General features: G+C 47.5%; 1 protein-coding gene across 4 annotated transcripts in view; it reads left to right on the top strand.

Moving 5' to 3' along the window:
• The window catches only part of LOC123996537 (solute carrier organic anion transporter family member 2A1-like), a 60,094-nt gene that overhangs the window by 24,814 nt on the left and 10,217 nt on the right, over positions 1-25,063 (top strand). For 3 of the 4 annotated variants that reach the window (XM_046299945.1, XM_046299947.1, XM_046299948.1), the window contains exons 2-8: positions 6,243-6,380; positions 6,980-7,142; positions 9,083-9,295; positions 9,845-9,943; positions 12,421-12,560; positions 16,826-16,898; positions 17,309-17,473. In XM_046299945.1, coding sequence (XP_046155901.1) covers positions 6,243-6,380; positions 6,980-7,142; positions 9,083-9,295; positions 9,845-9,943; positions 12,421-12,560; positions 16,826-16,898; positions 17,309-17,473 — 991 coding nt within the window. The remainder of the gene's footprint in view (positions 1-6,242; positions 6,381-6,979; positions 7,143-9,082; positions 9,296-9,844; positions 9,944-12,420; positions 12,561-16,825; positions 16,899-17,308; positions 17,474-25,063) is intronic. The other variant, XM_046299946.1, reaches the window with a different exon arrangement.

Genomic DNA, 25,063 nt, shown 5'->3' with positions numbered 1-25,063 from the left:
CTCCCTCCCCCAATTAGCTCCCCGCCCCAATTAGCTCCCCCCCCAATTAGCTCCCCGCCCCAATTAGCTCCCCGCCCCAATTAGCTCCCAAAGTCTGGGACTCGGAATTATAATGGCACGGGAAGGGAATGACAGCTGTTTAAAAAGGCCAATTGTGTGTCTTTTTTTTGTTTTGCACTGATCGTAACTTTTTTTTGTGCATAATGTTTCCGCCATCGTTTCCTATAACCGAAAACAAGGTTCTGGACATCAGAACTGTCACGCCCTGACCATAGAGAGACTTTTTATTCTCTATTTTGGTTAGGTCAGGGTGTGAATAGGGTGAGTGATCTAGTGCATTTATTTCTATGTTGGCCTGGTATGGTTCCCAATCAGAGGCAGCTGTTTATCGTTGTCTCTGATTGGGTATCATATTTAGGCAGCCATTTCCCCACTTGTTTTTGTGGGATCTTGTTTCTGTGTAGTTGCTTGTGAGCACTATATTGTATAGCTCACTGCTTGAGCTTCACGTCTCATTTATTCTTCTTCGTTGTTTTTGTGAGTTTCATTTGATTAAACATGTGGAACTCTAAGTACACTGCGCTTGGTCCGTTGTTTCATTAGACGATCGTGACAAGAACAGCTATCACTAACCTCCATTTGGACGAGGACTTCTACTTCCAACTCGAAGACGAGACTACGTCGGAGGGTGGAGAAATCGCCTTTACCCTCTTCGGTTATATTGGCGAACGTGCAATCACTGGAGAATAAACTGGATGAGCTACCTCAATTACCTTGTACCCCTGCACATCATCTCTGTACTGGTACCCCGTGTATATAGCAAAGTTATCGTTACTCATTTATTTGTCCTTTTGTTATTTTTTTCCTTCTTTAAAAAAAACTGTTTCTCTTATTTTTATCTCTACGTTGTTGGGAAGGGCCCATAAGAAATTGTTTCACTGGTAGTCTAACCCCGTGGTTTACGAAGTATTTGACAGTATTTTTTGCTTTCAAACCTGAAACATAAAATATTTGAATGTTTCTATTTTCACGGTTAGAGAGGCAGTAAAAAAGATTTGATCCTTAAGTCTACAAAACTCTGAATTATAGCTCTACCCCCGAGGTACCCCGAGGCTTACATAGCAGTAGAGGATAATGTGGCCAGACTTGCAGTTCAAAACTAAATCGCAAAACAAAAAAAGTGTTTTTTTCAGCTCGTTTGGTTGCCTGAGCAAGCAGGTCTAGTCTAAACATTATCAATTAAAAATGTACTCGTTACAGGGATAACATTGTATCTGTTGTGTGAGCTAACTGAGCCAGGATTTAGTAGGAGCAGTAAGCTTTCCAGAATCAGACTGAGGTTACCTTCCAAATAGCTCCCTATCCCCTACATAGTGCACTAAATAGGGCTCCGGTCAATTGTGACACACTACAGTTGGGAGATGATTGTGCCTCAGCCTGTCACTCGGCAGCTGGTAAATAGATTTACTACTGCTGTTTTCATAATCCACTTCTAAACCTCAACATGTCCCCTCAGGCCTGTGATCAAATATAATACAATTTTATTTGTCACAAGCTTCATAAACAACAGCTGTAGACTAACAGTGAAATACTTACTTACGGGTCCTTTTCTAACAATTCAGAGAGAAAGATAAAAATGTTTTGAAATAGTGACATGAGGAATAAATAGAGTGAATAATGAAAATAACATGGCTTTATACAGGAAGTACCAGGTAATAACGTGGCTTTATACAGGAAGTACCTGGTAATAATGTGGCTTTATACAGGAAGTACCAGGTAATAATGTGGCTTTATACAGGAAGTACCAGGTAATAACGTGGCTTTATACAGGAAGTACCAGATAATAACATGGCTATATACAGGAGCTACCAGGTAATAACATGGCTATGTACAGGAAGTACCAGGTAATAACATGGCTATATACAGGAGCTACCAGGTAATAACATGGCTATATACAGGAAGTACCAGGTAAATAACATGGCTATATACAGGAGCTACCAGGTAATAACATGGCTATATACAGGAAGTACCAGGTAAATAACATGGCTATATACAGGAGCTACCAGGTAATAACGTGGCTATGTACAGGAACAACTTTACTTACTAATATTTATCTACTTTGAAACTACGTAGCATGTTAGCTAACCCTTCCCCGAACCCTAACTTTAACCCTTTAACCTAAACTCCGAGCTAGCATTAGCCACCTAGCCACCAAGTTAAAGTTAGCAACAACACATTTCAATTCGTAACGTATTGCACGAAACGGTTGATGGGCATCAAATGGATACATACCATACGAAACGTAATCATACAGACTGATACGAAATGCTCTGAGACCAGGTTGGTGCAGGAGATTTAGTGCAAACAAGTGTTTGGGTGTGTGTGTGTGTGTGTGTTGTGGTGTGTATTTGTGTGTTGGGATGTGTATGTGTCTGTTGGGGTGTGTGTGTTGGGGTGTGTATGTGTTTTGTGGTCAGTATGTGTTTTGGGGTGTGTTTGTGTGTGTTGGGGTGTTTGTGTGTGTGTTGGGGTGTGTTTGTGTGTGTGTTGTGGGATGTGTGTGTGTGTTGGGGTGTGTTTGTGTGTGTTGGGGTGTGTGTTGGTGTGTGTTGGGGTGTGTGTGTAGTGCACAACTATGGGCCCTGGTCAAAAAAAGTGCACTGCCGTAAAACGCTGATTCTCAAATAGCCTCCTGTCCCTTTTAACAGCCGGACCAACGGCTACAGTGTCTAAAGACGTATGATAAGTTAAGCAACACACATTTCTGCAAATAAACGCCAGGTTTGAAGTAAACGCCGTGTCTAAATGAATTGCTTAAAGAGGACCACAAATTGTTCACACGGTTTCATGTTTGATTTGTTACATTCAATAATTCACTCAAAACAATGATGGGAATTATTCACTTTTTATAAGAAACTGTTAATCATTGACTGCTAACAGCTAAGATCTTCCCGCTAACTGGCAAACCCCCAAAAAACGGTCAACGACTTCACTCAACAACTTCACTCAACAACCTCAGTCAACAATTACAGAACCCAGAAATTGGCAGAGTGAAAAATTGCAGAAAATGCACAGTCAGAAGAGATTAACTATTCTGTCAAGGATTATATATGTTTTATGAAATTCTGGAGTTAAATAATGAACTATGCAAATGTGCGAAAGCTGTGTGTATTAAAGGAAATAGAGACCTGGCTAATATAGAATCCTGTTGCTTCAGTGATTTAACGTAAATAAACGCTGGGGATATGAATGAGTGACTGACTGACTGACTGACTGACTGACTGACTGATTGACAGACTGACAGACTGACTGACTGACTGACTGACTGACTCAGACAGACAGACAGACAGACAGACAGACAGACAGACAGACAGACAGACAGACAGACAGACAGACAGACAGACAGACAGACAGACAGACAGACAGACAGACAGACCCCTCCCAGTTCCAGACCACTGGGCAGCAGCCAATGTACATTTCATCACAGCGTGTCTTTGTGTCAGAGAAAAAAGATCCCAAAGACAAGATTGTAAGCAAAGCAAACTTAAGTGATTCACTCCTCTCTTGAAGCGAAGTGCAGGGTAAACAAACAGCTTAGCGTTCCCTAGACCTCCACGTACTGTTCTCTACTATAAGTTAAGTAAACTCACTGTTCTTTTGTATGTTCCTTTATAAGACCTCTCTCTCAATATGAGGAGAAAAAAGAACACAGAATGGGCCTCAACACTGTCATACTGCCATCATCAATCACTGAACGCTATACTTTAATCTTTGTAAAGCATTGTACCTTTTGCAATGTGAACCCGTTGGATCTGGAAAGACGAGACAACATAGGAGCTCTACCTGGAGATTAGTCCTCCATTACGCCTTTCATGGAAAAGCTAGGAGGATTAAGCAGTGAACTTTCAGGCAGAATAGGAGAAAATAGATTCAGTTTCTAATTGAAAACATTTTGACTGCAACTCCAGGTTGACATTTTTCATCCGCGACCTACAGTCTCTTCAGATGTATCTCAGCCAACCAGCTGGTGACGTCCGCGACCTACAGCCTCTTCAGATGTATCTCAGCCAACCAGCTGGTGACGTCCGCGACCTACAGTGTCTTCAGATGTATCTCAGCCAACCAGCTGGTGACGTCCCTACAGTCTCTTCAGATGTATCTCAAACCAGCTGGTGATCCCAAAGTCTCTTCAGATGTATCTCAGCCAACCAGCTGGTGACAAAGTCTCTTCAGATGATCTCAGCCAACCAGCTGGTGACGTCCGCGACCTACAGTCTCTTCAGATGTATCTCAGCCAACCAGCTGGTGAGCGTCCGCGACCTCTCTTCAGATGTATCTCAGCCAACCAGCTGGTGACGTCCGCGACTATAAGTCTAGATGTAAAACCAGCTGGTTCCCTTCTCTTCAGATGTATCTCAGCCAACCAGCTGGTGATAAGAGCCTCTTCAGATGTATCTCAGCCAACCAGCTGGTGACGTCCCTACAGTCTCTTCAGATGTATCTCAGCCAACCAGCTGGTGACGTCCGCGACCTACAGTGTCTTCAGATGTATCTCAGCCAACCAGCTGGTGACGTCCCAACACTGACCTGCCAGCCTCTTCAGATGTATCTCAGCCAACCAGCTGGTGATCCGCGACCTACAGCCTCTTTGTATCTCAGCCAACCAGCTGGTGTCCGCGACCTTTTCAGATGTATCTCAGCCAACCAGCTGGTGATCCCCGAACAGTCTCTTCAGATGTATCTCAGCCAACCAGCTGGTGACGTCCGCGACCTACAGTCTCTTCAGATGTATCTCAGCCAACCAGCTGGTGACGTCCGACCTACAGTCTCTTCAGATGTATCTCAGCCAACCAGCTGGTGACGTCCGCGACCTACAGTCTCTTCAGATTTCTCAGCCAACCAGCTGGTGACGTCCGCGACCTACAGTCTCTTCAGATGTATCTCAGCCAACCAGCTGGTGACGTCCCTACAGTCTCTTCAGATGTATCTCAGCCAACCAGCTGGTGACGTCCGCGACCTACAGTCTCTTCAGATGTATCTCAGCCAACCAGCTGGTGACGTCCGCGACCTACAGTCTCTTCAGATGTATCTCAGCCAACCAGCTGGTGACGTCCCCGACCTACAGTCTCTTCAGATGTATCTCAGCCAACCAGCTGGTATCTCTTCAGATGTATCTCAGCCAACCAGCTGGTGACGTCCGCGACCTACAGCCTCTTCAGATGTATCTCAGCCAACCAGCTGGTGACGTCCCTACAGTCTCTTCAGATGTATCTCAGCCAACCAGCTGGTGACGTCCGCGACCTTCTCTTCAGATGTATCTCAGCCAACCAGCTGGTGACGTCCGCGACCTACAGTCTCTTCAGATGTATCTCAGCCAACCAGCTGGTGACGTCCGCGACCTACAGTCTCTTCAGATGTATCTCAGCCAACCAGCTGGTGACGTCCGCGACCTACAGTCTCTTCAGATGTATCTCAGCCAACCAGCTGGTGACGTCCCGACCTACAGTCTCTTCAGATGTATCTCAGCCAACCAGCTGGTTTCATAACAGCCAGGGTTTCAACTGCTGTAAGCTCCAGCGCTCTGAGTCTGTCGTCTCAGTCAGGAGCAGATGATGGAAACTCACTGACACTGGCAAACATAGTCCTCTTTTTTTACTCTAACGGTTCCTTATTCCCTAGCTAGTCCACAACTTGTTTTACCGGAGCCCAAAGGTCAAAGGGTAATGCACTTTGTTGGTAGCAGGATGCCATTTGGGACATAGACAATAACGTTGTAATTAATTGTTGTTACTTTAGCTCCTTTCTGGGGGGGGGGGGAGTCACACTTTCTTTTAGACTGGGTCTGGACTAGACAGCTGATGTGGGATGTGTTGCGTACTTTGGCTGGAGGCTAAAATAAAGGCTGTCCATCCATCGGCTGTCCATTTTCTCGATCTCTCTTCTCATTCTCTCTCTGTCTGTCTCTCCTGCGTCTCCCTCTCTCTTCTCATTCTCTCTCTGTCTCTCTCCTGCGTCTCTCTCTCTCCTGCGTCTCTCTCCTGCCTCTCTCTCTCTCTCTCCTGCCTCTCTCTCTCTCTCCTGCCTCTCTCTCCTGTCTCTCTCTCTCTCTCTCTCTCTCTCTCTCTCTCTCTCTCTCTCTCTCTCTCTCTCTCTCTCTCCTCTCTCTCTCTCTCTCTCTCTCCATCTCCCTCTCCCTCTCTCTCTCTCTCTCTCGCTCTAACATATTGTCTCTCTCTATCTAGCTGTTTGTGCTGTGTCATGGCCTGCTGCAGCTCACCCAGCTGCTCTACAGTTCCTACTTTAAGAGCACCATCACCACCATCGAGAGACGCTTTGGCCTCAGCAGTTTCTCCTCTGGCACCATCTCCTCTCTGCACGAGGTAAGACCAACCAGTAACCACAGCAAGGTAAAGAAGTCATGTCAGATTCATCTCAGCTGATGGTTGAAAGAGTAGAAATGCATAAGCACTGGATGGTGTTGTGACATGACTCGTTATATTAGTATTATGTGAGTATGCTTTTGTTGAAGCGCCGTCGGAGCCTTGCTCCTAGATAACTAGTAGAAAACAAGCAGCCATTCACTGAATGTGTATTGCTACTGTATTCTCCTGGTCATAAGGTCTCTGATACACTCTCTTTCCCTCCCCCTTCTATCACTCTCTTTCCCTCCTCCTTCTCTCTCTTTCCCTCCCCCTTCTCCCTCCCTATCTCTGCCCCTCCCTCCCCTTCTCTCCCTCTCTGTCCCTCCCCCTACTCTCTGACCCCCCTTCTATCACTCTCTTTTCCTCCCCCTTCTCCTTCCCTATCTCTGCCCCCTCCCCTTCTCTCTCTCTCTCTCTCTTTCCCTCCCCCTTCTCTTTCTCTCTCTGTCCCTCCCCCTACTATCTGACCCCCCTTCTATCACTCTCTTTCCCTCCCCTTCTCCCTCCCTATCTCTGCCCCCTCCCTTCTTTCTCTCTCTGTCCCTCCCTCCCTCTAGGTGGGGAACACAATTCTGATAGTGTTTGTGAGTTACCTGGGCAGCAGGGTCCATCGGCCTCGTCTCATCGGACTGGGTGGTCTGCTGATGTCCATCAGCGCTCTCATCCTGGCCCTACCTCACTTCCTGTCCCAGCCTTATAACTATGACTCTGTCATACATGGTAAGATGTTGGGATGAAATATATCTCTTTTACAGCGACAGTACCCTGAAACACCAAGGATACACCACTACGTCAGAGTAGTGGATTTAGAGTGGATGGATGGATTTAGAGTGGGTGGATTTAGAGTGGATGGATGGATTTAGAGTGGATGGATGGATTTAGAGTGGATGGATTTAGAGTGGATGGATGGATTTAGAGTGGATGGATGGATTTAGAGTGGGTGGATTTAGAGTGGATGGATTTAGAGTGGGTGGATTTAGAGTGGATGGATGGATTTAGAGTGGGTGGATTTAGAGTGGATGGATGGATTTAGAGTGGATGGATGGATTTAGAGTGGATGGATTTAGAGTGGATGGATGGATTTAGAGTGGATGGATGGATTTAGAGTGGGTGGATTTAGAGTGGATGGATTTAGAGTGGGTGGATTTAGAGTGGATGGATGGATTTAGAGTGGATGGATGGATTTAGAGTGGATGGATGGATTTAGAGTGGATGGATGGATTTAGAGTGGATGGATGGATTTAGAGTGGATGGATGGATTTAGAGTGGATGGGTGGATTTAGAGTGGATGGATGGATTTAGAGTGGATGGATTTAGAGTGGGTGGATTTAGAGTGGATAGGTAGATTTAGAGTGGATGGATGGATTTAGAGTGGATGGGTGGATTTAGAGTGGGTGGATTTAGAGTGGATGGATAGATTTAGAGTGGATGGGTGGATTTAGAGTGGGTGGATTTAGAGTGGATGGATAGATTTAGAGTGGATGGGTGGATTTAGAGTGGATGGGTGGATTTAGAGTGGATGGATTTAGAGTGGATGGGTGGATTTAGAGTGGGTGGATTTAGAGTGGATTGATGGATTTAGAGTGGATTGATGGATTTAGAGTGGATGGGTGGATTTAGAGTGGATGGGTGGATTTAGAGTGGATGGATGGATTTAGAGTGGATGGATGGATTTAGAGTGGATGGATTTAGAGCGGATGGATGGATTTAGAGTGGGTGGATTTAGAGTGGATGGATGAATTTAGAGTGGATGGATGGATTTAGAGTGGATGGGTGGATTTAGAGTGGTTGGATTTAGAGTGGATGGATGGATTTAGAGTGGATGGATGGATTTAGAGTGGATGGATGGATTTAGAGTGGATGGATGGATTTAGAGTGGATGGATGGATTTAGAGCGGATGGATGAATTTAGAGTGGGTGGATTTAGAGTGGATGGATGGATTTAGAGTGGATGGATGGATTTAGAGTGGATGGATGGATTTAGAGTGGTTGGATTTAGAGTGGATGGATGGATTTAGAGTGGATGGATGGATTTAGAGTGGATGGATGAATTTAGAGTGGGTGGATGGATTTAGAGTGGGTGGATGGATTTAGAGTGGGTGGATGGATTTAGAGCGGATGGATGGATTTAGAGTGGGTGGATGGATTTAGAGTGGATGGATGGATTGAGAGTGGATGGATGGATTTAGAGTGGTGGATTGTGGGAGCCAGGCTGGCTTGCAGGTGCTCTCTAGCTGAACCCGATCCGCATTCCTCAGATTGAAAATGTTCATCTCTGAGCACTCCAGGAAAGCCAAAAAGATGAGGACTGTCTCCCAGTCAGTTGTTTTAACTGAGAGCTCTGTTCACTCTCCTCCTCCCTAAGCTCACACACACACACACACACACACACACACACACACACACACACACACACACACACACACACACACACACACACACACACACACACACACACACACACACACACACACACACACACACACACACACACACACACACACACACACACACACACACACACACCCCTCCAGTAGGCTGGCTGATCTCCTCATTGTATCACTGAAGGGTCACATGAAACTCCAGGAACATGAACTCAGCTGTGTGTGTGTGTGCGTGCGCGCGCGTGTGGGTCACGTGAATGTGTGTGCTTTCTCCAGATCGCCAAGACCTGTGTTCCCTCCCAGGTCCCTCCAACATGACAGAGGCCTGTGGAAAGACAGAGATCAAGCGTATAGCAGACACCAACAACTTGTGGCTGCTCATGGCTATAGCTCAGCTGCTGTTCGGAGTGGGGTCTGTTCCCATACAACCCTTTGGTATCTCTTATGTGGATGACTTCGCCGGACGAGGCAACTCCCCCCTCTACATAGGTAAGAGGCCTGTAGCCTACTGAAACACTAGAACCTCTACATAGGTAAGAGGCAGTGTAGCCTACTGAAACACTAGAACCTCTACATAGGTAAGAGGCCTGTAGATAACTCGAACACTAGTATAATAATAAATATCAGACACAATGACAGCTACAGACCAGCCTGCATCCCACTGCTGGCTTGCCTCTGAAGCTAAGCAGGGTTGGTTCTGGTCAGTTCCTGGACGGGAGACCAGATGCTGCTGGAAGTGGTGTTGGAGGGCCAGTAGGAGGCACTATTTCCTCTGGTCTAAAGAAATGCCCCCACGGCAATGATTAGGGACATTGCCCTGTGTAGGGGGCCAACTTTCGGATAGGATGTTAAACGGGCATCCTGACTCTCTGTGGTTACTAAAGATCCCATGGAAATTATCGTAAGAGTAGGGGTGTTATCTAAGGGTCCTGGCTAAATTCCAAATCTGGCCCACATACCATCACGGCCACCAAATCACCCCCAACTGAGAATGTGTTCTCAGTCAACCTCCCTGGTAAAAGACTCTTTTCTCCTCAGCCATCCTGTTTGCTGTGTCTGTGTTTGGACCTGCCTTCGGTTTCCTTCTGGGCTCCGTCATGCTGAGGATCTACGTGGACGTGGACAGAACCGGCTCAGGTAGGTACTGGGTTTGGGTTGTTACGTGGTGGACAGAACCGGCTCAGGTAGATACTGGGTTTGGGTTGTTACGTGGTGGACAGAACCGGCTCAGGTAGATACTGGGTTTGGGTTGTTACGTGGTGGACAGAACCGGCTCAGGTAGATACTGTTTTTAGGTTGTTACGTGGTGGACAGAACCGGCTCAGGTAGATACTGTTTTTAGGTTGTTACGTGGTGGACAGAACCGGCTCAGGTAGATACTGGGTTTGGGCGTGGTGGACAGAACCGGCTCAGGTAGATATTGGGTTTGGGTTGTTACGTGGTGGACAGAACCGGCTCAGGTAGATACTGGGTTTGGGTTGTTACGTGGCGGACAGAACCGGCTCAGGTAGATACTGGGTTTGGGTTGTTACTTGGCGGACAGAACCGGCTCAGGTAGATACTGGGTTTGGGTTGTTACGTGGCGGACAGAACCGGCTCAGGTAGATACTGGGTTTGGGTTGTTACGTGGCGGACAGAACCGGCTCAGGTAGATACTGGGTTTGGGTTGTTACGTGGTGGACAGAACCGGCTCAGGTAGATACTGCGTTTGGGCGTGGTGGACAGAACCGGCTCAGGTAGATATTGGGTTTGGGTTGTTACGTGGTGGACAGAACCGGCTCAGGTAGATACTGGGTTTGGGTTGTTACGTGGCGGACAGAACCGGCTCAGGTAGATACTGGGTTTGGGTTGTTACTTGGCGGACAGAACCGGCTCAGGTAGATACTGGGTTTGGGTTGTTACGTGGTGGACAGAACCGGCTCAGGTAGATATTGGGTTTGGGTTGTTACGTGGTGGACAGAACCGGCTCAGGTAGATACTGGGTTTGGGTTGTTACGTGGCGGACAGAACCGGCTCAGGTAGGTACTGGGTTTGGGTTGTTACGTGGCGGACAGAACCGGCTCAGGTAGATACTGGGTTTGGGTTGTTACGTGGTGGACAGAACCGGCTCAGGTAGATACTGTTTTTAGGTTGTTACGTGGTGGACAGAACCGGCTCAGGTAGATACTGTTTTTAGGTTGTTACGTGGTGGACAGAACCGGCTCAGGTAGATACTGGGTTTGGGCGTGGTGGACAGAACCGGCTCAGGTAGATATTGGGTTTGGGTTGTTACGTGGTGGACAGAACCGGCTCAGGTAGATACTGGGTTTGGGTTGTTACGTGGCGGACAGAACCGGCTCAGGTAGATACTGGGTTTGGGTTGTTACTTGGCGGACAGAACCGGCTCAGGTAGATACTGGGTTTGGGTTGTTACGTGGTGGACAGAACCGGCTCAGGTAGATACTGCGTTTGGGCGTGGTGGACAGAACCGGCTCAGGTAGATATTGGGTTTGGGTTGTTACGTGGTGGACAGAACCGGCTCAGGTAGATACTGGGTTTGGGTTGTTACGTGGCGGACAGAACCGGCTCAGGTAGATACTGGGTTTGGGTTGTTACGTGGCGGACAGAACCGGCTCAGGTAGATACTGGGTTTGGGTTGTTACGTGGTGGACAGAACCGGCTCAGGTAGATACTGGGTTTGGGCGTGGTGGACAGAACCGGCTCAGGTAGATACTGGGTTCGGGTTGTTACGTGGCGGACAGAACCGGCTCAGGTAGATACTGGGTTTGGGTTGTTACGTGGTGGACAGAACCGGCTCAGGTAGATACTGGGTTTGGGCGTGGTGGACAGAACCGGCTCAGGTAGATACTGGGTTTGGGTTGTTACGTGGCGGACAGAACCGGCTCAGGTAGATACTGGGTTTGGGTTGTTACGTGGTGGACAGAACCGGCTCAGGTAGATACTGGGTTCGGATCGTCACATTGGTGGCCGAGGTTTGGTGGCTGGTTTAGAGGGTGGGATTGTATAGCTTGGGCTCATAGTGAAAAGCTGTTAACGATCTGTTCCTGCCTTGGTCTCTCTGTTACGATCTCTCTCTCTCTCTTCCCCTCTCTCCCTCCCTCTCTCTCTCTCTCTCTCTCTCTCTCTCTCTCTCTCTCTCTCTCTCTCTCTCTCTCTCTCTCTCTCTCTCTCTGTCTCTCTAACCCTCTCTCTCTCTCTCTCACCCTCTCTCTCTCTCTCTCTCTCTCTCTCTCTCTCTCTCTCTCTCTCTCTCTCTCTCTCTCTCTCTCTCTCTCTCTCTCTCTCTCTCTCTCTCTCTCTCTCTCTCTCTCTCTCTCTCTCTCTCTCTCCCCTCTCTCTCTCTCTCTCTCTCTCTCTCTCTCTCTCTCTCTCTCTCTCTGTCTCTCTAACCCTCTCCCTCTCTCTCTCTCTCTCTCTCTCTCTCTCTCTCTCTCTCTCTCTCTCTCTCTCTCTCTCTCTCTCTCTCCAGTCACTCGCTCTCTCTGGCTCTCTCTCCTCTCTCTCTCTCTGTCTCTCTCTCCCTCTCTCTAAGCCTCTCTCTCTCCCTCTCTCTCTCTCTCTCTCTCTCTCTTCACACCCTCCCTCTAACTTTCCTCTCTCCTCTCTCCCTCCAGTCTCCAACGCTGAGCTGGCCCCTACAGACCCTCGCTGGGTGGGTGCGTGGTGGATGGGCCTCCTCATCTCCTCTGCCAGCCTAGCTCTGACCTCCATCCCATACTTCTTCTTTCCTCGCAGCATGTTGCTGGAAGGCAATGTGGGTAACACTCCGTCACTAAAGTTCTGTCCCAAAATGCACCCTATTCCCTATATAGTGAACGACCTTTGACCAGGGGTCCTATTCCCTATATAGTGAACGACCTTTGACCAGGGATCCTATTCCCTACATAGTGAATGACCTTTGACCAGGGGTCCTATTTCCTACATGGTGAATGACCTTTAACCAGGGGTCCTATTCCCTACATAGTGAACGAGCTTTGACCAGGGGTCCTATTCCCTATATAGTGAACGACCTTTGACCAGGGGTCCTATTCCCTACATAGTGAATGACCTTTGACCAGGGATCCTATTCCCTATATAGTGAATGACCTTTGACCAGGGATCCTATTCCCTACATAGTGAATGACCTTTGACCAGGGGTCCTATTCCCTACATAGTGAACGACCTTTGACCAGGGGTCCTATTCCCTACATAGTGAACGACCTTTGACCAGGGGTCCTATTCCCTATATAGTGAATGACCTTTGACCAGGGGTCCTATTCCCTACATAGTGAATGACCTTTGACCAGGGGATGCATTTGGGATGCAGCCATAAATGCTTAGAATTTGCTTATGAATGTTTCATAATGTCTGTATGTTGGTACGTGTCACATAAAGTGTTACTAAAATTCCCTGGAGAAACAAAAAAATTCCCCAAACCAAAGAGCATGCAGTGCTATGTTAGTTTACTTAATAATTCCCTTTCTCACAATACTATCTTCCTCAGGTTGTAAGACCAGGGCCCAGACACTAATATAATATCTATCGTCGTGTGTCATTATATTGAATGACTTGAAAAGCCTACAGCTTAAAAGGAAATATTTTCTGGGTAAATTATTCTCAGGTTATTACTGACCTCTTCTGGTATGGAGCCAGTAGTGCAAATGATTGTTACTGTAGACCTATAACACAAAGCAGGGCCTAGACTAGTGTCCTGTCCATGGGGTGTCCTGGTACATCATGCTGTCTCACTACAGACACAGGAGATAGACTAGTGTCCTGTCCAGGGGGTGTCCTGGTACATCAGAAACAGGAGATAGACTAGTGTCCTGTCCAGGGGTGTCCTGTCCAGGGGGTGTCCTGGTACATCATGCTGTCTCGCTACAGAAACAGGAGATAGACTAGTGTCCTGTCCAAGGGATGTCCTGTCCAGGGGGTGTCCTGGTACATCAAGCTGCCTCACTACAGAAACAGGAGATGGACTAGTGTCCTGTCCAGGGGTGTCCTGGTACATCAAGCTGTCTCACTACAGAAATAGGAGATAGCTAGTGTCCTGTCCAGGGGTGTCCTGGTACATCAAGCTGTCTCACTACAGAAACAGGAGATAGACTAGTGTCCTGTCCAGAGGGTGTCCTGTACATCAAGCTGTCTCACTACAGAAACAGGAGATAGACTAGTGTCCTGTCCAGGGGTGTACTGGTACATCAAGCTGTTTCTTTACAGGAACAGGAGATAGACTACAGTCTTGGCCAAAGGTTTTGAGAATGTCACAAATATTAATTTTCACATGAAGGCAATTTGCATATACTCGAGAATGTTATGAAGAGTGATCTTTTCCATGACAATGAACTGAATCCCCCAAAAAATTCCACTGCATTTCAGCCCTACCACAAAAGGACCAGCTGACATCATGTCAGTGATTCTCACGTTAACGCAGGTGTGAGTGTTGATGAAGACAAGGCTGGAGATCACTCTGTTATGCTGATTGAGTTCGAATAACAGACTGGAAGCTTCAAAAGGAGGGTGGTGCTTGGAATCATTGTTCTTCCTCTGTCAACCATGGTTACCTGCAAGGTAACACGTGCCGTCATCATTGCTTTGCACAAGAAGGGCTTCACAGGCAGGAATATTGCTGCCGGTAAGATTGCACTCAAATCAAACTTTTATCAGATCAGATAACTTCAAGGAGAGCAGTTCAATTGTTGTGAAGAAGGTTTCAGGCAGCCCAAGAAAGTCCAGCAAGCTCCAGGACCGTCTCCTAAAGTTGATTCAGCTGTGGGATCGGGGCACCACCAGTACAGAGCTTGCTCAGGAATGGCAGCAGGCAGGTGTGAGTGCATCTGCATGCACAGTGAGGTGAAGACTTTTGGAGGATGGCCTGGTGTCAAGAAGGGCAGCAAAGAAGCCACTTCTCTCCAGGAAAAACATCAGGGACAGACTGATATTCTGCAAAGGGTACAGGGATTGGACTGCTGAGGACCTGGGTAAAGTCATTTTCTCTGATGAATCCCCTTTCCGATTGTTTGGAGCATACGGAAAAAAGCTTGTCCGGAGAAGACAAGGTGAGCGCGACCATCAGTCCCGTGTCATGCCAACAGTACAGCATCCTGAGACCATTCATGTGTGGGGTTGCTTCTCAGCCAAGGGAGTGGGCTCACTCACAATTTTGCCTAAGAACACAGCCATGAATAAAGAATGGTACCAACACATCCTCCGAGAGCAACTTCTTCTAACCATCCAGGAACAGTTTGGTGACGAACAATGCCTTTTCCAGCATGATGGAGCAACTTGGCATAAGGCAAAAGTGATAACTAAGTTGCTCGGGGAACAAAACATTGATATTTTGGGTCCACGGCCAGGAAACTCACCAGACCTTAATCCAATTGAGAACTTGTGGTCATTCCTCAAGAGGCGGGTGGACAAACAAAAACCCACACATTCTGACAAACTCCAAGCATTGATTATGCAAGAATGGGCGGCCATCAGTCAGGATGTGGCACAGAAGTTAATTGACAGAATGCCAGGGCGGATTGCAGAGGTGTTGAAAAAGAAGGGTCAACACTGCAAATATTGACTCTTTGCATCAACTTCATGTAATTGTAATATAATAATAATAATATATGCCATTTAGCAGACGCTTTTATCCAAAGCGACTTACAGTCATGTGTGCATACATTCTACGTATGGGTGGTCCCGGGGATCGAACCCACTACCCTGGCGTTACAAGCGCCATGCTCTACCAACTGAGCTACAGAATCACCCAATAAAAGCCTTTGACACTCATGAAATGCTTGTAATTATACTTCAGTATTCCATAGTAACATCTGACAAAAATATCTAAAGACACTGAAGCAGCAAACTGTGTGAAAATTAATGTGTGTCCTTCTCAAAACTTTGGCCACGACTGTAGTGTCCTGTCCAGGGGGTGTACTCGTATATATTAAGACTTTCTCTCTCTCTCTCTCTCTCTCTCTCTCTATCTATCTATCTATCTATCTATCTATCTATCTATCTATCTATCTATCTATCTATCTATCTATCTATCTATCTATCTATCTATCTATCTCTCTCTCTCTCTCTCTCTCTCTCTATCTATCTCTCTCTATCTCTCTCTCTCTCTCTTCTATCTCTCTCTTCTATCTCTCTCCTTCTATCTCTCTCTCTCTCTCTCTCTCTCTCTCTCTCTCTCTCTCTCTCTCTCTCTCTCTCTCTCTCTCTCTCTCTCTCTCTCTCTCTCTCTCTCTCTCTCTCTCTCTCTCTCTCTCTATCTCTCTCTCTCCTTCTATCTCTCTCTCTCTCTCTATCTCTCTCTCTCTCTCTCTATCTCTCTCTATCCCTATCTATCTCTCTCTCTATCTCTCTATCTATCTATCTCTATCTATCTATCTATCTATCTATCTATCTATCTATCTATCTCTCTCTCTCTCTCTATCTATCTCTCTCTCTCTCTCTTGTCTCTCTCTCTCTCTTTGTCTCTCTCTCTCCTTCTATCTCTCTTCTATCTCTCTCGCTCTCTCTCTCTCTCTCTCTCTCCCCCTCTCTCTCTCTATCTATCTCTCTATCTATCTCTCTCTATCAATCTCTCTCTCTCTATATCTATCTATCTATCTATCTATCTCTCTCTCTCTCTTTGTCTCTCTCTCTCTCTCTCTCTCTCTCTTTTGTCTCTCTCTCTCTCTCTCTCTTTGTCTCTCTCTCTCTCTCTCTTTGTTGTCTCTCTCTCTGTCTCTCTCTCTCTCTCTCTCTCTCTCTCTCTCTCTCTCTCTCTCTCTCTCTCTCTCTCTCTCTCTCTCTCTCTCTCTCTCTCTCTCTCTCTCTCTCTCTCTCTCTCTCTCTCTCTCTCTCTCTCTCTCTCTCTCTCTCTGTCTCTCTCTCTCTCTCTGTCTCTCTCTGTCTCTCTCTAAAACATTTTGAATAATGAAATAACAACTGCTTCTCTTTTGCTTTCGTCACCCCTCTGAAAATATTTGTTTTCCAAAATAAAAGCTCAAATGATGCGTTGTTTCTGCCATACTTAAACCTGGATGAATTATTTCCTTGCAGAGTGGAACTGAAGCTGCCATTCAGAATGAAGACTCCAAAAAGCCAGACTTCTCAATGCTTGATTTCCTGAAGAGTAAGTCATCTACACACACACACACACACACACACACACACACACACACACACACACACACACACACACACACACACACACACACACACACACACACACACACACACACACACACACACACACACACACACACACACACACACACACACACACACACACACACACCAGCCATTGGCTGATCGACTAACACATTTGTAAATATTGCTGACAGGCATGTCCCTCTTACCATTGTTTTTGATAAACTTGTTTCACACTTGAATTTTACACTTGTATTGTGTGTTTTATAAGAGTTCACAGAGAATCTAGCTGGTAGCTACAGTATTTCTTAGTGAACTGACTAATCTATTTGTGTACGTCTGTGTGTGTGTTTATGTGTCTGTCTGTCTGTCTGTCCTCTCTGTTCCTCCCAGTGTTCCCCAGGCTGTTTGTCCGTCTGCTCCTCAGTCCTCTGTTCCTGCTGTTGGTTCTGTCTCAGTGCTGTTTCTCTTCAGTCATCGCTGGCCTCGCCACCTTCCTCACCAAGTTCCTGGAGAGACAGTACAGTACCACCACCGCTTACAGCAACCTGCTCATAGGTCAGTACATTACCACTGTCTGCTCATAGGTCAGTACAGTACCACTGTCTCCTCATAGGTCAGTACAGTACCACTGTCTCCTCATAGGTCAGTACAGTACCACTGTCTGCTCATAGGTCAGTACAGTACCACTGTCTGCTCATAGGTCAGTACAGTACCACTGTCTCCTCATAGGTCAGTGCAGTACCACTGTCTCCTCATAGGTCAGTACAGTACCACTGTCTGCTCATAGGTCAGTACAGTACCACTGTCTGCTCATAGGTCAGTACAGTACCACTGTCTGCTCATAGGTCAGTACAGTACCACTGTCTCCTCATAGGTCAGTACAGTACCACTGTCTCCTCATAGGTCAGTGTGACAGTACCACTGTCTCCTCACTAGGTCAAAATACAGACAAACAGAGGGGCACACACCACTGTCTCCTCATAGGTCAGTACAGTACAACTGTCTCCTCATAGGTCAGTACAGTACCACTGTCTGCTCATAGGTCAGTACAGTACCACTGTCTCCTCATAGGTCAGTACAACACACACAACGGACGTACATTTAACCTTTATTTAACTAGACAAGTCAGTGGGGGAAACATCTTGAATCTTCTCATTTCTTCCCAGCTAAATTAATCTACATTTTAGGCTATTTTTTTACATGTTTGTTTCACACTATTTTGAGGTAAAAATTCAGAGTGTAATGTATGGATGGGTGTCAACCCCAACACATGTCATTGTCACCAATCAACTGCAATGCAGTTAAAAAAATATATTAAAAAAAGACTTCCTCCTCTGATTTTGTGTATGCTAGCTATGCTAATCAGTTAACATTTAGCAGTCAGTTCTTCTAGACATGAAAAATAAACAAATTCTAAATGTTAAGCAGAAAAAAACAGACAAATATATCCAAAACAAGACTCCAGTAACCACATGGTGGTTATGTTACAAATCAAATCAAATCAAAAATCAAATTTTATTTGTCACATACACATGGTTAGCAGATGTTAATGCGAGTGTAGCGAAATGCTTGTGCTTCTAGTTCCGACAATGCAGTGATAACCAACAAGTAATCTAACTAACAATTCCAAAACTACTGTCTTAAATCATGACGGATTTCTACAATGATCCACTTTGTTACATCAGATTTGTTGAATGTGCTTCAATCTGAGCAATGGAACGGTCTGCCTTCAATCAAACCCACATCACCACATCTTTGTGGAGCAGATGACATGGGGGTACAACTGAATGCCTTCTGCATTTATCCCGAGTCCTACACTCTAACCACTAGGCTTCCTGCCACCCCAACGCTCTAACCACTAGGCTACCTGCCTCCCCGCCGCTCTAACCACTAGGCTACCCTAAACCACTAGGCTACCCTGCTCTACCTCTGCCACCCCAACCACTAGGCTCCCTGCCACCTAACCACTAGGCTACCCTGCCACCTCTACACTCTAACCACTGGCCTCTACTTGCCACCTCTACACTCTAACCACTAGGCTACCTGCCTCTACACTCTAACCACTAGGCTACTTGCCACCTCTACACTCTAACCACTAGGCTACCCTGCCACCTCTACACTCTAACCACTAGGCTTCCTGCCACCTCTACACTCTAACCACTAGACTACCCTGCCACCTCTACACTCCTAACCACTAGGCTACCCTGCACCTCTACACTCTAACCACTAGGCTACTTGCCACCTCTACACTCTAACCACTAGGCTACCCTACCACCTCTACACTCTAACCACTAGGCTACCCTGCCACCTCTACACTCTAACCACTAGGCTACCCTGCCTCCTCTACACTCTAACCACTAGGCCCCTGCCACCTCTACACTCTAACCACTAGGCTACCCTGCCTCCTCTACTCTAACCACTAGGCTACCCTGCCTCCTCTACACTCTAACCACTCTTCCTGCCTCCTCTAACCAACCACTAGGCTTCCTGCCTCCTCTACACTCTAACCACTAGGCTTCCTGCCACCTCTACACTCTAACCACTAGGCTACCCTGCCTCCTCTACACTCTAACCACTAGGCTACCTGCCACCTCTACACTCTAACCACTAGGCTACCTGCCACCTCTACACTCTAACCACTAGGCTACCCTGCCACCTCTACACTCTAACCACTAGGCTTCCTACCACCTCTACACTCTAACCACTAGGCTACCCTGCCTCCTCTACACTCTAACCACTAGGCTTCCTACTACCTCTACACTCTAACCACTAGGCTACCCTGCCTCCTCTACACTCTAACCACTAGCCCTACCACCTCTACACTCTAACCACTAGGCTACCCTGCCACCTCTAACCACTACCTACTCTAACCACCACTAGGCTACCCTGCCACCTCTACACTCTAACCACTAGGCTACCCTACCACCTCTACACTCTAACCACTAGGCTACCCTGCCACCTCTACACTCTAACCACTAGGCTTCCTGCCTCCACCCCATAGATGAATGGTGTTTGTGTTTCCTTATTGATCCACTATGTGAAACAGATTAAGTATGGTGAATCTGATCCTACTCGCTCTTTACCCTACTCTACGGCTGGTATTGATAGTTGGCATGGGTTACAGTTGGCATGGGTTACAGTTGGCATGGAGATGAAGACACAGATCTCTGTTCTTCACTTGGGATTGTTATGATAATGGTTTACGTCAAAGAGTTTGACGTACTGTAGTTGTGGATGAATGACAACTGTTGAAAGGCTGTCTTTGGATGCTGGTAGAGAGTGAGCATTGAAACCGTAGTATAACTGTTGTCTAGTCCTGTCTCAATATTCATCTATGTGTATTTTCTGTGGGATCAGCAGTATAGACTGGGACAGAGGTGGCACCACAGGCACCACAGTTACCACAGTTACCACAAGCACCACAGTTACAACAGGCACCACAGTTACCACAGGCACCACAGTTGCCACAGGCACCACAGTTACCACAGTTACCACAGTTACCAGAGGCACCACAGGCACCACAGTTACCACAGGCACCACAATTACCACAGTTACCACAAGCACCACAGTTACCACAGTTACCACAGTTACTACAGGCACCACAGGCACCACAGTTACTACAGGCACCACAGTTACCAGAGTCACCACAGGCACCACAGTTACCACAGTTACCACAAGCACCACAGTTACCACAGGCACCACAGTTACCACAGGTTACCACAGTTACACCACAGGCACCACAGTTACCACAGTTACCACAGTTACCACTGTCAGGTTACACCACAGTTACCACAGGCCACAGGCACCACAGGCACCACAGTTACCACAGGCACCACAGTTACCACAGTTACCACAGTTACCACAGTTACCACAGTTACCACTGTCACCACAGTTACTACAGGCACCGCAGTTACCACAGGCACCACAGGCACCACAGGCACCACAGTTACCACAAGCACCACAGTTACCACAGGCACCACAGTTACCAAAGGCACCACAGTTACCACAGGCACCACAGTTGCCACAGGCACCACAGTTACCACAGTTACCAGAGGCACCACAGGCACCACAGTTACCACAGGCACCACAATTACCACAGTTACCACAAGCACCACAGTTACCACAGGCACCACAGTTACTACAGGCACCACAGGCACCACAGTTACTACAGGCACCACAGTTACCAGAGTCACCACAGGCACCACAGTTACCACAGTTACCACAAGCACCACAGTTACCACAGGCACCACAGTTACCACAGTTACCACAGGCACGACAGTTACCACAGTTACCACAGTTACCACAGGCACCACAGTTACCACAGGCACCACAGTTACCACTGTCACCACAGTTACTACAGGCACCGCAGTTACCACAGTTACCACAGGCACCACAGGCACCACAGTTACCACAAGCACCACAGTTACCACAGGCACCACAGTTACCACAGGCACCACAGTTACCACAGTTACCACAGGCACCACAGTTATCACAGTTACCAGAGGCACCACAGTTACCACAGTTACCACAGGCACCACAGTTACCACAGTTACTACAGGCACCACAGTTACCACAGTTACCACAGTTACCACAGTTACCACAGGCACCACAGTTACCACAGTTACCACAGTTACCACAGGCACCACCGTTACCACAGGCACCACAGTTACCACAGGCACCACAGTTACCACAGGCACCACAGTTACCACAGGCACCACAGTTACCACAAGCACCACAGGCACCACAATTACCACAGTTACCACAAGCACCACAGTTACCACAGGCACCACAGTTACCACAGGCACCACAGGCACCACAGTTACTACAGGCACCACAGTTACCAGAGTCACCACAGGCACCACAGTTACCACAGTTACCACAAGCACCACAGTTACCACAGGCACCACAGTTACCACAGGCACCACAGTTACCACAGGCACCACAGTTACCACAGTTACCACAGTTACCACAGTTACCACAGGCACCACAGTTACCACAGGCACCACAGTTACCACTCTCACCACAGTTACTACAGGCACCGCAGTTACCACAGTTACCACAGTTACCACAGGCACCACAGTTACCACAAGCACCACAGTTACCACAAGCACCACAGTTACCACAGGCACCACAGTTAACACAGGCACCACAGTTACCACAGTTACCACAGGCACCACAGTTATCACAGTTACCAGAGGCACCACAGTTACCACAGGCACCACAGTTACCACAGTTACTACAGACACCACAGTTACCACAGTTACCACAGTTACCACAGTTACCACAGTTACCACAGGCACCACAGTTACCACAGTTACCACAGGCACCACAGTTACCACAGTTACCACAGGCACCACAGTTACCACAGTTACCACAGGCACCACAGTTACCAGAGTCACCACAGGCACCACTGTTACCACAGTTACCACAAGCACCACAGTTACCACAGGCACCACAGTTACCACAGGCACCACAGTTATCACAGTTACCAGAGGCACCACAGTTACCACAGGCACCACAGTTACCACAGTTACTACAGGCACCACAGTTACCACAGTTACCACAAGCACCACAGTTACCACAGTTACCACAGTTACCACAAGCACCACAGGCACCACAGTTACCACAGGCACCACAGGCACCACAGTTACCACAGGCACCACAGGCACCACAGTTACCACAGGCACCACAGGCACCACAGTTACCACAGGCACGCAATTACCACAGTTACCACAAGCACCACAGTTACCACAGGCACCACAGTTACCACAGGCACCACAGTTACCAGAGTCACCACAGGCACCACAGTTACCACAGGCACCACAGTTACCACAGTTACCACAGGCACCACAATTACCACAGTTACCACAAGCACCACAGTTACCACAGGCACCACAGTTACCACAGGCACCACAGGCACCACAGTTACTACAGGCACCACAGTTACCAGAGTTACCACAGGCACCACAGTTACCACAGTTACCACAAGCACCACAGTTACCACAGGCACCACAGTTACCACAGGCACCACAGTTACCACAGGCACCACAGTTACCACAGTTACCACAGTTACCACAGGCACCACAGTTACCACAGGCACCACAGTTACCACTCTCACCACAGTTACTACAGGCACCGCAGTTACCACAGTTACCACAGTTACCACAGGCACCACAGTTACCACAGTTACCACAAGCACCACAGTTACCACAGGCACCACAGTTACCACAGGCACCACAGTTACCACAGTTACCACAGGCACCACAGTTATCACAGTTACCAGAGGCACCACAGTTACCACAGGCACCACAGTTACCACAGTTACTACAGACACCACAGTTACCACAGTTACCACAGTTACCACAGTTACCAGAGGCACCACAGTTACCACAGTTACCACAGGCACCACAGTTACCACAGGCACCACAGGCACCACAGTTACCACAGGCACCGCAATTACCACAGTTACCACAAGCACCACAGTTACCACAGGCACCACAGTTACCAGAGTCACCACAGGCACCACTGTTACCACAGTTACCACAAGCACCACAGTTACCACAGGCACCACAGTTACCACAGGCACCACAGTTATCACAGTTACCAGAGGCACCACAGTTACCACAGGCACCACAGTTACCACAGTTACTACAGGCACCACAGTTACCACAGTTACCACAAGCACCACAGTTACCACAGTTACCACAGTTACCACAAGCACCACAGGCACCACAGTTACCACCAGGCACCACAGTTACCACAGGCACCAGGCACCACAGTTGCCACAGGCACCACAGGCACCACAGTTACCACAGTTACCACAAGCACCACAGTTACCACAGGCACCACAGTTACCACAGGCACCACAGTTACCAGGGTCACCACAGGCACCACAGTTACCACAGGCACCACAGTTACCACAGTCACCACAGGCACCACAGTTACCAGAGTCACCACAAGGCACCACAGTTACCACAGGCACCACAGTTACCACAGGCACCACAGTTACCACAGGCACCACAGGCACCACAGTTACCACAAGCACCACAGTTACTACAGGTTCAAAAGTGGTGTGTAAAAATTCATACTTGTCTTTTCTGGGGCCTGGAGTTTTTCCTGATCTCATAACCTGTTCAGGTTATTATTACAACATATTCTTATTATATACATACATATATATATACATATATATAATACATATATATATATAGCTTCCCTTTTCATCTGGGGTGGCAGGTGGCCTAGTGGTTAGAGCATTGGACTAGTAACCAGGTTGCAAGTTCAAACCCCTGAGCTGACAAGGTACAAATCTGTCATTCTGCCCCTGAACAGGCAATTAACCCATTGTTCCTAGGCCGCCATTGAAAATAAGAATTTGTTCTTAAACTGACTTGCCTGGTTAAAAAAAAAACACAGAATATACCCAGATCAGAGATGAAAAAAATATGGCCAGACAGCATTTGCCCCAATACTTTTCAATCCGTTATGGTGCCGCCGTACCATTTTCCAAAAGCAGCAGCACCAAACGCGTTTATCAGACATTTATTAGTTCACGTCATAGAAAAAAATAAAATTGCAATGGGGGTTTGAACTTGCAACCTTCCGGTTACTAGTCCAACACTCTAACCACTAGGCTACCCTACCACCTCTACACTCTAACCACTAGGCTACCCTGCCACCTCTACACTCTAACCACTAGGCTACCCTGCCACCTCTACACTCTAACCACTAGGCTACCCTGCCACCTCTACACTCTAACCACTAGGCTATCCTACCACCTCTACACTCTAACCACTAGGCTACCCTGCCACCTCTACACTCTAACCACTAGGCTATCCTACCACCTCTACACTCTAACCACTAGGCTACCCTGCCACCTCTACACTCTAACCACTAGGCTATCCTACCTCTACACTCTAACCACTAGGCTACCTCTACTCTAACCACTAGGCTACCCTACCACCTCTACACTCTAACCACTAGGCTACCCTACCACCTCTACACTCTAACCACTAGGCTACCCTACCACCTCTACACTCTAACCACTAGGCTACCCTACCACCTCTACACTCTAACCACTAGGCTACCCTGCCACCTCTACACTCTAACCACTAGGCTACCCTGCCACCTCTACACTCTAACCAC

This window comes from Oncorhynchus gorbuscha, linkage group LG15 (genome assembly GCF_021184085.1).
Source record: "Oncorhynchus gorbuscha isolate QuinsamMale2020 ecotype Even-year linkage group LG15, OgorEven_v1.0, whole genome shotgun sequence".
NCBI lineage: Eukaryota > Metazoa > Chordata > Actinopteri > Salmoniformes > Salmonidae > Oncorhynchus > Oncorhynchus gorbuscha.
The sequence above is the reverse complement of the archived record's forward strand: the minus strand, read 5'-3'. Positions and strand labels throughout refer to the sequence as shown.